This window comes from Mauremys reevesii, linkage group 11 (genome assembly GCF_016161935.1).
Source record: "Mauremys reevesii isolate NIE-2019 linkage group 11, ASM1616193v1, whole genome shotgun sequence".
NCBI classification, from domain to species: Eukaryota; Metazoa; Chordata; order Testudines; family Geoemydidae; genus Mauremys; species Mauremys reevesii.
Window position 1 is genome coordinate 47,518,953 of NC_052633.1, and position 15,944 is coordinate 47,534,896.

A 15,944-nucleotide genomic window follows, 5' to 3' on the forward strand; every position below is an offset into this window, starting at 1 on the left:
CGGATCATTTTTGCAGATAGTGGATCAGATGCAGATACAACCATGCAGGGCTCTACTCACTGGTGGTGCCTGGCCTGTGGTGTCTGGCTCTGGCAGCCTAGGGGGGCACAGTGTGCTCAGGGCCGGCGGCAGCAGCCAGGCGGAAGTTTGGAGTTGGGGCAGTCCAGCACCCGCTCGCTACACTGCTTCCTGTCCAGTAGCTTGGGCCACTTGGGCAGTGCCAGCATCCCCACCATGGCCTGGCCTGGCAGCACAGCCAGGGGTTTGGAGCAGGGCCCCACCCCTCTGTCCCACTGTGATGCAACACGCACTGCTGCTGCCATGTGCCGTCGCTCATGAGCCCCTGGGAGCAGCACATGCTGTGCCACCCCTTCCCCCCCAGACCCTCCCTCTGTGCTGCCCCTTCTCCCACCCCTGCACTGCCCCTTTCCCCCAGTCCCCACCCTTATGTTGCCTCTTCCCTGCAAGACCCCACCCCCACTCCCTCTCGCTAGCCCTTATGTTACAGCTTGCTGCTGTGGGTGCAGATACATGTAGAAGATGGCTAGTGGATCGTGGGTTGGATCGTAGGTTGATCCTGGTGGATGCAGATCAGATACAGATCCACATTTTTGTATCCACGCAGGGTTATACAGATCAAGCCCCAGAAACTTCCCCTGGCTGCAGGAAGCTCTGCACAGTGTTGGGTGTGTGTGTGTGGGGTGAAGCTTGGCGGGGTGGGAGTCTGCATAGGGGTTGGGTGGATAGGGGGAGCATCTCTCTGTACAGTCACCCGACCCCTCTAAACTCCTACCTACTGAGCCTCATCCCCTGTGTCAGGAGCCCCCTGCACCCAGAACCCCCCACTGAGCCCCCCCCAAACTCCCACCCCACTGAGCCTCATCCCCCTGCATCAGGAGCCCCCCACCCCACTGAGCTCTAACCAGCTGCACCCTGACCCCCCAACCTACCAAGCCCATCCCAGCCTCCCCCAAGCCCTAACTACCTTCTCCTGAACTGCTCTGCAGAGACCCATTCTCCCTGCACCCAGACTCCCTGCTGAGCTGCCCACACCCATATTGCGCCACACAGAACCCTGGTACTCTTGAGGGAATACTGCACCAAAAAATTAAAAAATGTAAAATTTTGCAAAGTTCTCGTATTTTAATTGTCAAAATAACGTAGAAACACAATAACAATATAATCACACCATTTTAGTTATTTTGGTTATTTATTTCAAACTACTTGTCGGCAAATAATTGAAAATGATGTGATTATATTGTGGTTTTTTTGACAAATAAAATGTAGGATTTTGCAGAATTTTAAAATACTGTGCACAGAATTTTTATTTTTTTGATGCAGAATTCCCTTGGGAGTATTATATATAGTGTTTAATGGATCTGAATTGTTACTGGTAAAACTGAAGAGTGCTAAAAAAATATACTATCCATTTGTGCTTTCCTTTGAATCAATAAACTAATTGCTAGTTTAGATCTTTCTGCTATATGCAGGAGCATGGATAACTTTTTATTTGAGGGAGTTAGGGCTAAAAATAATTGTTGAATATTACTTTGAGTCATTTTGTACCATGATTAAATTTTTCCATTTGTGATAAAGTGAGATAAATGAGCTTCTGTTCCAAGTTCAGTGTTTTCTTCCTTGATTGATGTGATCCCTAGTTTTGTGTTTTTTTTCTGGTGGGTGGAGGTGAGGGGGCCCCTACCCGCAGTTGGCTATGCCCATCTGTATGTGTTCATTTCACTAGGCTATGTTACATGTTACTCCCACCATTACCATTGGTCACACTGAAGACTAAAAGAAAAAAACATTTGTCTTTGTGTATGTAAACTGTGAAGATTACTTGCTATTCTGAAGGGGGAATCATCTTTTCCTTTAGCCAGAGCAACGTCTTGCTTACAAATGGTTGTGTGCCCTCAACTCCCATTGAAATCAAACGGACACAACTGCCTTAAAGGTCATACTTCTATCTGAAAATATTTCCCTGCTATTGTTAAAAGTTCCCCCAATAGTTCTATACCTGAAAGATTAGAGAGATTTTTCTCTGTTTTCATTCAGCATGTGACAGAATTTTGTGTGTATTCAATTTCCCGGTTTACCTTGTGTAGGCCTGTAGTCAGTTTTCTCCGTTGTTTGTGTGGGTCTTTCACAGAGCAATGCAGAAGAGACACAATTTCTAATAAAAAAGAAATGATAGCGTAAAACTGCAAAAAATGGCTGAGATATTGAGAAGCCGGTGTTGTGTATATGAACTATTTTTTTTCTAAATTAACTAGAGTTCAAGTTGGTGATGTCCTTTTAACCTCAATGAACCAGAAGCATAAAATTAGTAAGTCTGTTCTGAAGAACAAATATTTAGTGACTACAAAACGTTGTCCTTCAGAGAGTAATGAATGATGTTATGCCTCTCTAGCCGGTCCCCGCCCATGGTGGCCTTGTCCACCAGACTTTGCTGGGCCATAGTACCTATCTGCATGTGGTGTGTAGGGGGATGCACAGGCACTTTATATGACAGCAGCACTTCCTTATTTGGAAGTGTAGGGCTTGGTAGATAAGTGCTGCTAGAGAATTGCATCCTTAAGGAATTGGGCAACCAGGACTGGATGCCAAACATAGCTGCTCGAGGCCATGAAATATTTCAGTCTTGTCACTTTTCTCCTAATTTCCCAAGAACAAGAGAATGTAAAGTTTTAAGGACACGTTATTTTGCTTTCTTTCTCACTTTCCATTACTAATTTATAATCTTTTCTATCAAAGCTTAAATACGCAATTTTCCCCCTTTGGATTATTTTGTCTTTTTCCAATTCACAATTATCTTATTTTGCTACATTGGTTCTAATGTTGTGAAAGTTCTTTTGCTTACATCTCCATCAGTGCACCATCAGCAAAATGCATATCAGTATCTATGGGAAAGCAGTTGTGTTGTAGGGGAATGCTATGCATTCGTTTGGGCTCTTCTTGTGCGTGGTTTGCTAGATATAGCTGATGCTAGCAGTGAGGAAATGAGCAAGATGAATTTCATCATGTTCAAACCATTATGAAGACAACTCTTCTCTCTCCTTTCTTCCTCACCCCCAAAATTTTTAAAGAAAATGTGTGTTGAAAAGTTCCCAGCCTCTCCGTGGAAGTAGGAGATACAAACTGTAGCAGAATTGTTGTGGTTCTGTATGTAACCTTTCTGCCAGGTGGAGTTGGCAGCAACAGGGCTGAGTTTAATATGTAGGGGTTCCTCTTAATAATACAGAACAGAACTGGCTTGAGCCCAACCCAGTAATCTGGGAAAATTTATCACCACCTCCCCCACACGCAGGCACTAGTCTGTGTAGAACAAAAGGGAACTTTTATTAGAAGGGAAAGGGAACCAAACATTAGTTTGGGAAAACACTATTACCACATTCAAAAGCATGCAATCATAACCAAAAACTCGACCCTGCAGTGCATTGGGCAGTGTCCTTTGCCTCAATTTCCCACCTTGCGGTGGGAGAGTCTGAGAAATGAACATATCTTTAACACATCACTCCCCTCTCCCTCCAGTGCACCTCACTCACAGTTGGCTGTCCTTGGTTTCACGCAGAGTTCAGAGGTGTGTTCATAGGAGTTCACCTCCCAACTCAGAAAGGGGTTGGGGTGGGCATTGACCAATGTCTCTGTGGTCGCTGAGTGCCTCTGCAATTGCTGTTTGCCACTGCCGCTGCTGTTTTTGTCAGCTGGTGCTTGCTTGCTTGTTGCTGTTGGACACTCACTGCCACTTGTGCAGCAGTGCATGTTCTGAGGTTCCACCGCTTAACTCAGGTCTTTAGTGATTTCACTGTGTAGCAAGGAACCTCACTGCCAGTACTGCCTCTGCATTGTCTTTCATTTCACCCTGTCCCTGCAGCTGGTCTAAGGCATAGCCCCTAGACCTGCTTATCAGGGATTTCAGCTCTGGTAATCACTGAACAGAAACAGTGACTATCAATTGAGTCTAATCTGCTCTGCCTTTTAAGTGCTGGAGAGGGGAAGGTCAAATGGTGTCTAGGACTCTTTAGCCAGAGTCCACACCACCAGGTAGGAACACCTGTCCCCATACTCCCTGATCTTCACTGGAATTTGGCATCCCTGTCCCCTGCTTAGCAAGTGAGGCTAAGTTTAGGGTGACCTCAATCAGGGCAGGCCTAGGCACAGTTCTGTTACCCTTTACTCATACAATAAGGATAACAACATTTCATTACCCCCTACATTTGAATACTAGAGTGATTTGTAAACTAAAGCCAGCCAAAATTGATCATTTTGGGAAAGCAGTTCCATCATGATGCACACCTAGGCAGAGTAGGTGTGTCTATATTCCTGAAGTCTCTTTTCTCCAGTGCATCACTAGATGTTGGAGGAAAGCTCATTCATACCCTGCTTCATGCAGCATATGGGGGTCCTGGTAATGTGGAAACCATACCAGTAGACTCTGCATCCCCCATTATTATAGAACTAAATTCAGCGAGATCTTTCTCTGCAGGCATAGAAGGATGATGGAAGTCATGGGTGAACTTGGGGAGTGGTTGGAACATATCAAGTGGGTCTAGTGGATCAGTACAGGTCATAATTGCTGTAGTAATAGCTGGCTCTAGTAATAGTTGTAGCCTGGCCACATAAATGTCTTCCCCCTACCCCTAACCTGGACGGCAGGATTTAATTCACCCTCTCCTAGAGTGATTTTTAGTCTGGTTTTGTTGCATGGGAGATCAGAATTTCAGCCCTTAGTATCCATGAAAAGTGTCAACTTGGTATCTGGGCATTTTGTGAAATTCTAGTCATCAATCCTGTGCCTTGAAGACAAAGCAAAAGCTAACATTAATTGTGGTATAAAACAAATACATCACCCTAGCCCTTTAGGAAGGGAGGTGGGTGGGGAAGGATGAGCTGCAGACTAGAATCTTGTTTTCTACCAAGAGCACAGATATTTTTTTCTCTTCCTTGAACAGGAAGATGTTGAAACTGTTTTTTTGGCTCTATAGTGGTGTCAGCTGAATTGACCTTTCTTCCATAACTTTAGATGTTATGGGCTACTGGCCTTTAGTAATTCTATTGAATTATTACTATTATAGGCCAAGGTAGGGCTGCTGCACTGCCTGTTGTTAAGGTTGCCTGGCACTTATCATTATAAGATCCTGTTTTCAATTGCTTATAATTTTGCCAAACTAACTATTTGGGATGAAAATGTGGATGCCAACATGCCTCAGTCTCTGTGGGTATAGAATTTTTTTTATTTTTATTTTTTAAATTTTAGTCCAAATTGTTTGGCTGTTTTTGAGAACAAGGCTAGGGAAGCATAAGTTATTTTGCCCATGTTAAAAAATGCAACCTTTTCTTTGAACAGCACTAGCACCCCTGTGATTTGGAGCAGGGGCCTAAAATTTGGCAGAAGGTTGCCTTTGTGTCAGGGATGTATCTTTTGCCATCTCCATAAAAATCTGCCCAAGTTTGGCCAAGTTATGAAAAATCACAGTTTGCACATGCTCAGTAGAGATGTCTTTGATTTCATCAGCTAAAGTCTCTGAAGCTTCCATCCTCACTGAGTGTGCTTCACCTCACAGCTCCTACATATGATTGGACATGCACCATCCCCAGAGAGAGACTGAACATGCTTCCTCCAGGTCAGGGCTTCACAGGTGAACCCAGACTTTCCCTGTAATGGCTGCTCCCAGATGCTCTGGGCTGAGCTGGGGTAGGGATCCTTTCTCTTCTGTGCCCTCGATGAACCCCTGCTGGCATACAGGCAGCATAGAGGAGAAAGGTGTCTGATTGGAATTAATTCAGTACAAAACTTGGACTGTGGGAGAGGAAAAGGAAATTTGGACAAGGAGTCTGATGAACCAGGGAGAGGGTGGAGAGAAACTGGCACTGGCTGTGCAAACAGATTCGGACTGGGAGCTGGAGGAGTGGTGAGGGGAGGCTGGGACTGGGAGCTGGATGGGGAAGGGAGGGAAGGAACTGGTTGGCAAAGATATTGGAACTAGAAGCTGGTGCAGAGAGTGGGACAGGAGCCAGTGAGGAAAATAAGTCAGGGAGGAGGACTTGGGATCCAATTGGCTGGGGTAAGAATGTTGAGATCAGATGGGGGGACTAGAAGGGGAGTGGCTGGGAGAGGGAACCAGTGTGGGGAAAATGGAGGCAGGGCAAGTCAGAAGACAAGTCTGCCTAATTCAGAGCAGGGTTATTAACTTGCATCTCCCACATCATACGTGTGTACCCTAACCACAGGCTATTGGCTATTCTGGGGTGAGTCTCTGATTTTTTGCAAAACATTTTGGAAAGTCTCTGGTTTGTCTCTGTGGAATGGGAATCTTGGAAATTTTTGCGGGATAGGAAAACAATTTCCTGCATATCTCTAGTCAGATGGCAGACTGAAGCAGTGCCTGAAGTACGGCAGTAGAAAATACCACTTTGCAAGTAATAGCTAGGACAAGTGCTCAGGCAAGGTCTGTAGCTGCCCTCAGAACTATCTGCATGATTTCCAACCAGCTGCATTTGGAATCAGACCCCAGCTGGTGCCAGGTCTTTGGTCAAAAGGAGGAAACTGGACATTGTCCAGAAAGGGAACTGTGCAAGAATCACAGGAGCAGCTTTGTCCCATTCCCAGTATCATGCAACCATGAAGATGCCAGAACATGAACGAAACCATCCATCATCTACTTCAGATTAGAGCAATACAACATGTTCCCATCCTATTTTTAGCTTCAGAGAGTTAGGAATAAACAGAGCAGGGCTCCATCTGAAACATCTGAATCAGTTGCTAAAGGAGGCTTTTTTTCCCACAGTCCCGTTTTATAACCCCACAGACAATTGTTTCATTTTGCATATGAAGACCATCTTTTTTTATTTTCAGTTTCAGTCATTACCACTTGATCTGATAAGTGCTACTGAGATCTCTTCCAAGATTATGGTTGAGTTAATATTGGCTTTAAGAGAGAAGGAAATTCATGTGTTTCTCCTCCTGTACAATTTTTCTGATCAGCCCGCCATGCAGAGAGAACACTGAAATGAAAACACCGTGTTCTTGGAGTATCTTGAATTCAGGACAAACACAGACACATAATGCCAAGGAAGTCAATTATAGCCAGGGGCTGAGGAGGACTACTATCAGGTGTAAGGTCTCATCTCAGAAGAATGTTAACAGAAAATGAAGGTGGCCATAAAAGAAAAGTGACACCAAAGAAAGAAAAATCTGGTTCTTATTGAAGTCTGTTGAGATTGCTGATTTCACACAGACCTGCTTCAATGAACCAGAGTTCATATGAAATTTAGCCAGCAATTCTTGTTGTCTCCTTTGCCTCTCATCGTATCACCTCCGTTGTCAGAAATCAAGGCCCCATTTATGTTCTCAGATTATTAGATTTTTTTGTAATGGATCCATCCTTTAGTGAGCAAGGCAGAGCTATTCTTATGTCAGGTGTCAACTGGGGGTAGTGGAGGGGGCTCATTTGAGTCCCAGTTCAGTCTAGGGAATGATGTCAGAAAGAGCACAGTACCCACCCTAACCTAATGATTCATTGATGTCTTGGTGCATTGTTCCTTCCCTGGTTAACAGACTTGTTCTGATTGTGCCATCAGTGTGTCTGATGGAGTTTTCATAAACAAAATAAGAACAACCCTATATGCCCTATCACTGAGAAAAAATCAACTTCTCTTGTCCTGAGTATAGCAAAGATTATCTCTATGTGTAGTGCCCATAGAGGAGGAGATGAACACCTGCGTGGTAAATGTTGAATTAAGCAGAATGGAATCTCTACTCTGAACTATCTTCACTCATTGTAAGTCCATTTGATGGGCTAGTGATTTGACTTTCTGTTTTTGAACACAGCAGTAAAAAGCCCTGTGGCTTCTCCATGTTTCAAGATCTGGGATGTGATGTGTTGAATGATCTCTTGCAAAGATGGGCAACATCTCTGCTGTATGCCTTTTCCACCTTTTCATTCCTCCCCAGGACCATATAAAAGATAAGAAAGAGAGAAATAGTGGTACTCTTTCAGACTTTGTCTGAAAAGGCAATGGCTCTCAGGTCTGATTAATCTAGTCCTGGACCTTCTGAGGTCTCCTTCTTTCAGAGGCCTGCTATTGCAAAAATCAATCCTCCAGACAGGTTAAAAATGGACATATGGATGAAGTGATTAATTCTCATGTTCCCTAAAAGGAAGCCAGTAAACATAAGGTATTGTTCTTGTGGTACAAAGTACATATCTTAACAACCAGTGCACTTGCATAAGGATGCCCAAGCCAAAAGGTCAAGTCTCTGTGGTTAATATCAGCATGTTTGACAAAAAGAATTTTAGTACAAATGCTAACATTAGGTGCTTGCTTTGGGCAACAACCATTATTCTAGACACACAAGGTGATAGTTTCAAGGTCATGCTCTTCGTTCTACTCCTTAGAGCACTACCCAGGTTGAACCCCTGCAGAAAGTGTCATTATACTTCCTTTCCTTTTTAGTAGATGACCTGATAGCTACTGTCTCCAGTAAGGCAAGTTTCTGAAGTTGGGAGCTTTCTCAGATGAGAGCTAGCATTGCACTTTTTTTTCACAGAAGTAGTCCTCACAACTTGGAACATGCATTCCCAAAATAAATTAAAAAATATTCTTCCTTCTCTTGAGCATCTCAGAGTCCAGTCAATCTCAGGGCAGAGTATTCGTGTCTCCTATATTGAGATCTGCTTGGTGGCCACATGGCTACCAATACATAAATTCATCTATTCTGCATTTTGGTCATCTAGTCTTTAGTCAATGCCATTTTTGGCAGAAGTCTTCTCAGTGCCTTGGTGTCCAGAGGAAGATGGAGAATATATAATATACCTAATTTTTTATGTTTGTGTTTAAAGGTTAATCTTGCTTCCCACCCTGAAGGCACTCTATGTAAATTCCACTGTAATGATCTGTGGACCTTAGCACAATGAAGAATAGGAAAATTTATGTGCTTGCCTGAAATTTTCTTTTCTTCAAGTAATAAGATCCACAGATTTGACCCACTCTGGAGACAGTGGATCATCCAGAGTAGAGAAGGAAATTGACATCCAAAGATTTGGGATTGTTTGTTAGGGTTAGTTTCCTATGCTCTGCAGTAGGAGAAATTATTGCGCTTGTATATATTTAACACAATCTGTAATTCAGGAAAGTAAAATTGAATTATCCTGGCTGTGGAAGTACTCAATTGGAGGGAACTTCAGGGTGCGGGGCACTCCTCTTCAGCCAGTGGCAGGTCTGGTTCTGTTCCTAAACTACAAACAAGCTGAAGAGCTCATTGTAATGTCCCTGTGGACCTTATTATTTAAAGAAAGGAAATTTTCATATATGCACAGATACACTTTCCTGTCCTTTTCATTTGTCCATTGTGCAACTTAGGATGTCTTTTTCTCCTTACTCCTGCTGGTCTATTCAGCAGGATTCAAGTATAAAGTATAAAATGGCATAAATAGCAGAGCTGAGTGAATAATTAGGTTTTTTGCAAATACTTTTTCAAATTAAAAAAAAAATTCTGTTTAATTCATGCTTGTCATATTTATCGCCTACAAACATGAGGTGCAGAGCTTCATTAGACAGAATGCCAGAGAAAAAGCAAAATTTAAGCTCAAATGTCAATATGTAGCAGAAAGCAAACTTCAAATTGTACATTTGATTGTGATGTGTGAAATTGTATACACTCAGCTGGTTAGTTATGTCTAATTAGGAAATGGAAACTATACCATATGATTTATATAACCAACAGTCCAGCATCTTTGGGGGTTTGAATATCAAGTATTTGCAATCTAATTGATATGGGAAAGTTTTCATGACGACATTTGTGAATTTGAAGAATTGATCAGTTTCATTCTGCTCTCAAAAACAGGCAGAGCTTGAGTATATTAGTCACTCTGAATTATTTTTGCAGCTCTAATAGCAAAAAGTTGGACTAGTTTCCATTTTATAAATGGTGTTTTCTTGTATTGTTCATGATTAATAAGTAATAATTGGTTCTAATCATGAATGAAAATTGGGTATGCTTTTAGAAAATAGGGGTTCAGTACCAAAACTATCTGTTTAAAAGAGTTGCTTAAATATGTACTGTACCAAACAGTCATAAAACATTGGAGATACATGGTAGAAGAAGTAAGGGAAGTTTTTTGACTTTTTAGAAATGACATTGGGTCCAGTCTTGAGGTATTATGACACCCACCTGTTCCATGGGCTTGTAAATACTTACATGGAGTCAGAATAATAGCCGTACCCCTTGTTGAAAAGAAGAAAAGAGAAGAGAATAGTTTCTACCCTCCTCTCCTGGGAAGACCAATGCAATGGAGAAACTAGCATTAAAACATGTACTCAGAGTGACCATGACATTTTTTCTTTTCAATAGAGCTTGCAAAATATAGTCTTCATTAATTTATACTGTGATCTTTAATTATTAGGCATTCTTTAAAACAAGCAAAACTTTTATGCACATTTGACAGCTTGATTTGGGGGGCAGAATTATTCCTGTAAATGCCTGGGCCTGAGGTAAAAGGCAGCAAATGCATCTGTTACTTGTATTTGATTTACAGGGATGGACATGTATTATAATGAATTTGTAGCTTGTAAACTTTTTTCTTTAAAGTAGTGTACTATTATAAAACCTCCATTCACAGTATCAAAGACTTATTTTTACAGAAATTAATTTAAGCCTTTCAGTACCCCAACAAGGTAGGTATATGTCATAATCATTTTGCAGATGGATGTGTAACCCATGCCTGCTTGGTGTGTCACTCTGTCCCCATTTAGAGGCACCTAGACCACCTAGAGATTGATGAGCCTACCACAGTCTTGGCTAAGAGACATGTCTTTTAGTTCATGCAGTAGAGATGCATGAATTAAGCTCCAAAGATCCCAGGTTTGATCCTGACTGACGATGACTGGGGTCTGTTGGTGTTACAGATGTATTATGGCACATACGTGGTGTGTCCATGAAAGCACTACAACATGTCAGTGGGATTACTCAAATGCTTTAAGTTAGGCACATGCTCGGGGAGGAGACATGCAGGGTCAAGCAGCCAGCCTGGGTGGGGAGGGGAAGAGGTGGGACTAGAGCCAGAGTGGAAGGGGTGGGGCCAGCGCTTCTTCTGGCTGCTGGGATGCTGTCTGGTGCAGCACAGTGGCTGCCTGGGAGAGTGTCTGGCTGCTGTGGGCTGTCTCCCACCCAGACTCAGCTTCTGGGGACAGCGGCTAAGTGAACCAGAGCCTCCTGTTCCCCCTGGCATGCTCGGCCACTGTCCCCAGAAGCCGAGACCCGGCAGAGAGTGAGAAGCCGCTGCTGCCCTTCCCCAGTCAGGCTTTCCCCCAGGCAGCTGGCTATGCCACACAGAGCAGCGACTGAGAGGAGTTCTATCCCGCTCCCTGCCTGGGTCCGGCTGCCAGGGAGAGCAGCTGAACAGGCCATGGGGGAGCCAGTGCAGTGGGAGGACAGAGCCCTTCCCCCCCCCCCAGCAGGTAATGTGGGGCAGGGAGAGTGTGGGGGCTCTGGGGTGGAAGAGGGGGCTGAGAGACATGAGGCAGTCATGTGTCCTTCCCTTTAGCTTGTGCCCCCCAATATGAGGAGGCACCAGTCATCTATGCACATGCTCAAGTACCTTGCTGAATGTGAGTGTACTTAAGCACATGTATAAAGCTAAACATGTGCATCAGTCTTTTGCTGAGTGATGGCTTAGAAGACTTGGCAGAAGTATTGCAATGAATCCATGGCACAACTGAGAATAGAATTCAGGAGTCTTGACTCCCAGTCTCCTTAGCTAAACAAAAGACAATCTTCCTTGCTCTGAATTACTAAATAAATGTACGTTGTATGTTCTGAAGTTATTATTTTTCACTAAAAACAATAATCTTTTAAAAATATTTTTCAGGTCTGAAGTGTGTGTGTCAGTTGTGTGAACATACAAACTTCACCTGCCAAACTGAAGGAGCATGTTGGGCTTCAGTCATGCTAACTAATGGCAAAGAAGAGGTGATAAAGTCATGTGTATCCCTACCAGAACTGAATGCTCAAGTCTTCTGTCACAGTTCTAAAAACATTACAAAAACAGAATGCTGCTACACCGACTTCTGCAACAATATAACACTCCACCTGCCTGTAGGTAAGCAGTATCTCACGGTTAGGCTGTGTTTGAATTATCATGACAGGAGCAAAGATATATTGCAGTTTTGAATCATAGAATATCAGGGCTGGAAGCGACTTCAGGAGGTCATCTAGTCCAACCCCCTGCTCAAAGCAGGACCAATTCCCAACTAAATCGTCCCAGCCAGGGCTTTGTCAAGCCTGACCTTAAAAACCTCTAAGGAAGGAGATTCCACCACCTCCCTAGGTAACCCATTCCAGTGCTTCACCACACTCCTAGTGAAAACGTTTTTCCTAATATTCAACCTAAACCTCCCCCACTGCAACTTGAGACCATTACTCCTTGTTCTGTAATCTGGTACCACTGAGAACAGTCTAGATCCATCCATAGATCCACATTCTTCCCTCGGACACTTGTGTAGCTCTCACTGTAGTCCGTGGAAGGTGTGTGCACAGCTGACAGTGGAATGTTGGTGAAGGAAGTAAAAGAAATTTGATTGCTTAAAAAATCTTTCTAATGGAGTATCTTAGTTTAGACTTCAAACTGATTTACTGGTGTCCTCTTTAGTCCTTTCACAAAATTGTAACCACTATAATGGAGACGTAAGAAACATACATTTTGGCTGTGAATTAAAGATTGCTTGGTCACAGAGAGCGGTGTGTGTTTTGCCAAGGGAATGGGCCCTGCAGAAATTTTCATTTGATAGTTTCACAGGTGATGATACTTTACAAATAAATGGTAAGACCAAGTTCCTGCTCCCAAGGATTTTATAGTCTAAACTGGACATACAAATATTTAAAGGTTGAGGTCTGGAATTAAATGTCTTGGATATGCAAACAGGATAGAGAGGTTGGGAAAACATTTGTACTCTTCCAATTAGGGGGATAATTACATACCCATTTTTATCTTGCTAGTTGTTAATTCTGTGACTGAAACTCCCCTCCCCCTATGGGCAGGGGGATATCTGCATTTGTTTTTTTATTCTAACCACTGGTACAGGCAGCTGTCATGACTTGTAACATCTTTCTCCTCATTTTGACTAGTTACTTCTAGAGTCCTGTAATTTTAAGTGGCATGTCATTTTTGATATATGTGGTTGAGAAATTAGTACAGCTCATGTTGGAGTCTGTTAATATAAAGATCAGAAGGGCAAAGATGGGAGAAAAAGCGTGTGGTATTGCTTTCTGTACAATTCAGGGCCAGTCTTGAGTATCATGTTTATTTGGGACACTGCGATCACCTTACATTCTAAGACGCCACTGTTCAGTACATAGTGTAGCATGAGAGTAAAATCTTTTCTTTCTATAGAATCAGCAAAATTGTTTGTTTGTAAATCTTGAGTTTTCAAATTCTGCAAAAGGGTTGTAGCAGCTGTGTCACGGTGCGCGACTCACGGCTGCGGCACCTCCTGCTGGTCATCTCAGGGAATTAGTGTTTCTAGCCTCCGGAGTGCCCTCTGCAGGCCGGTGTCCCACTGCCGCTGGCCCCTGTGTCCCTCCCAGGACCTGGTTCCCTTTGTCTTTGGGGTGCTGCCCCCTGGCAAATACCCCCACAGTCTCAGGGTCTCCCCAGGGGAATCCCCAACCCTCTATCCCCACCTTGTCTCAGTTGTGGGCTACTGCCAGTGACGATCTAGCCCCCACTCACTGTGGCAGACTGCCATGTAAAAGCCACTCATCATAGGCAAGGGGGGGGGTTGGTTGGATCTGCTGCCTCTACCTACCTGTAGGCTGCCCCCTGCAACCGCAGTACCTAATTGGCCTTCTACTAGGCCACAGCCTTGGGGGGTTTCCAGGCCAGAGCTCCCCAGCTCCCTTGGCCTTCCCCCAGCCCTGCTCCAAGCCAGGTCCCTCCCTCTCAAACCTAGAGGGAGTTTGTTTCTGGCTTCTGGCCCCAGCCCTCTTATAAGGGCCAGCTGGGCTCTGATTAAACCAGCCTCAGCCTGATTGGGGCGTGGCCCCCAGATGAGGCTGCTTTCCCCAATCAGCCCCACTTTTCCCTCCCTGCCACTGCCCTCTCCCCGGGCTGTTTTAAGCATTTTAAGGCAGGAGCGGGTGACCACCCTGCTACAAGCTGCCAGTGTTACTTGGCAAGGTTCAATGACACACCAGTATAAGTATGGATTCCTGGTTCCAATTAGAGAGGCAAGTGTGAGAGAAGGGTTTACTCTTCTAGGAACTCCATACCATAAAGTTGGTGCCGTATTTGAGTCTGGCGTTCTCAAAAATTGTAACAGTGAAAAGGTTATTTGCTGCTTTTTCCATTTGGGATTAAGTTACAGAAAAACATGGCACTTTTCCCCTTCAGCAGTTTTTAGTTAATCCACTCCTATTCCAATAATCTTTCAGGTGGTATAGCATTTATTTGTGAAGCTTGTTATTTTTATACAAGATGTTAACATATTCATAGTCTGTATTATAATTAGTCATTTATATTGTGATGTTACATAGCACTTTACGCAGCAAGTTATATATGTCTGTTGCTCCGAAGATTTATGCTGGATTACAAAAATGAGACGGGGACAGCAGTTCAGGGAAGGCAGAAGAAGGAGGAATTACTGATGAAATGAACAAAGGGAGAAAGATTCCTGGAAGCTGTGGGTTAAAGACGTAGTATGAAGGAAGTAAGATGGGTAGTGTCAGGGGAGGCTTGGTAAATGAAAAATGGGAACTCCATGTATAGGAAGCAGCATAATAGAAAGACAAAGATGAAAGTGTGTGACAAGATGGGAATAGTAAGAGGAGAAATGTTGGGAGAAAGTGGGACACTCGGAAATGAGAACAGAGGCACTTCTAAGTGCAGATGAGGAGCTTGAATTTGATTCAGTAAGATGAGGCAAATGCAGAATCAAAAGGGATGTGTGTGGTAACTTCCATAGCGGTATTTTGGAGAGACTTGAGGTGAGTGGGAGTATTTCATGGTTTTCTTACGAAAAGATGTGTGAGGATATAATAAGCAAATCTGACCTCTTGCCTTTTCCACACCAGCATTTATTCCTCTGCTTTCCCAACCTCCACCATCTTTCTGGCTCATGGTTGTAGTCTATGTTTGGGGATGTCTTGTATGGAATTTTTTCTCCATTTCCTCTGGGCCTGCAGGTCATCTTTGTCTCCCAAGAGACCAGGTCTGGGTACACAACAATGAAAGCAGATGCTGTTGCAGAAGTTTGCACCTGTAGAAGAGAAAAAGACGGGGCAAGATTCTGCAGAAAATTCTGAAGGGAAGCAGGAGGCTTGCAAGAAGAGGGTACTGTCTTACCCAGTAGTTTAGGGGGAGAACTCTCACTTGGCGCTGATAGAAGGAAAAAGGACTTGGGAGAGGGAGGTGAGACTGACTGCAAAAGGGGAAGTGATAGGTGGGTATACTTTTCTCAACTCCCTGTCAATCACTCAAATTAGAACCTCTGGAAGGAAGAGTATATTCCTTCTTGGGAGTCTGAGATAAATCTACTTAAATTTACATAAATATTTACAAGCCTTAAATATTGATATGTTGCAGGAATGATCCTTTTCAGTTGACACTTGCAGACAGATACTAGTAGTAATTATGTTCTGGTCAGCAGCTTTACTACATGCACACAATACATAGCACAGTGAATTAAAATACTCTTGATTTAATAAAATGTTCAGCTATTGGAAAAATGGAACAAATTTAACAAAATATTCATAGATGTGCTTTCTGTAGCTTTGTGTCTTTCCAGCATTTGAACGGGTAGTTGCAAAACATTTGGTTTCCTATTACTGTTAGCAGTGAGGGTAATCTGCTTGGGCTAAAAACTGAGCCCTTTGCCCTATACATTTGGGAAAGTTCATGCTACATGGAACTGCAGAAGTGCCAAGGTTACTTGATTGCTAATCTTTT

General features: G+C 43.4%; 1 protein-coding gene across 4 annotated transcripts in view; it reads left to right on the forward strand.

Moving 5' to 3' along the window:
• ACVR1C (activin A receptor type 1C) overlaps window positions 1-15,944 on the forward strand; it is a 52,394-nt gene that overhangs the window by 14,411 nt on the left and 22,039 nt on the right. For 3 of the 4 annotated variants that reach the window (XM_039494505.1, XM_039494507.1, XM_039494506.1), the window contains one exon: window positions 11,871-12,101. The exons of the other annotated variant lie outside the window; for it this stretch is intronic. In XM_039494505.1, coding sequence (XP_039350439.1) covers window positions 11,871-12,101 — 231 coding nt within the window. The remainder of the gene's footprint in view (window positions 1-11,870; window positions 12,102-15,944) is intronic. 4 annotated transcript variants of the gene reach the window in all.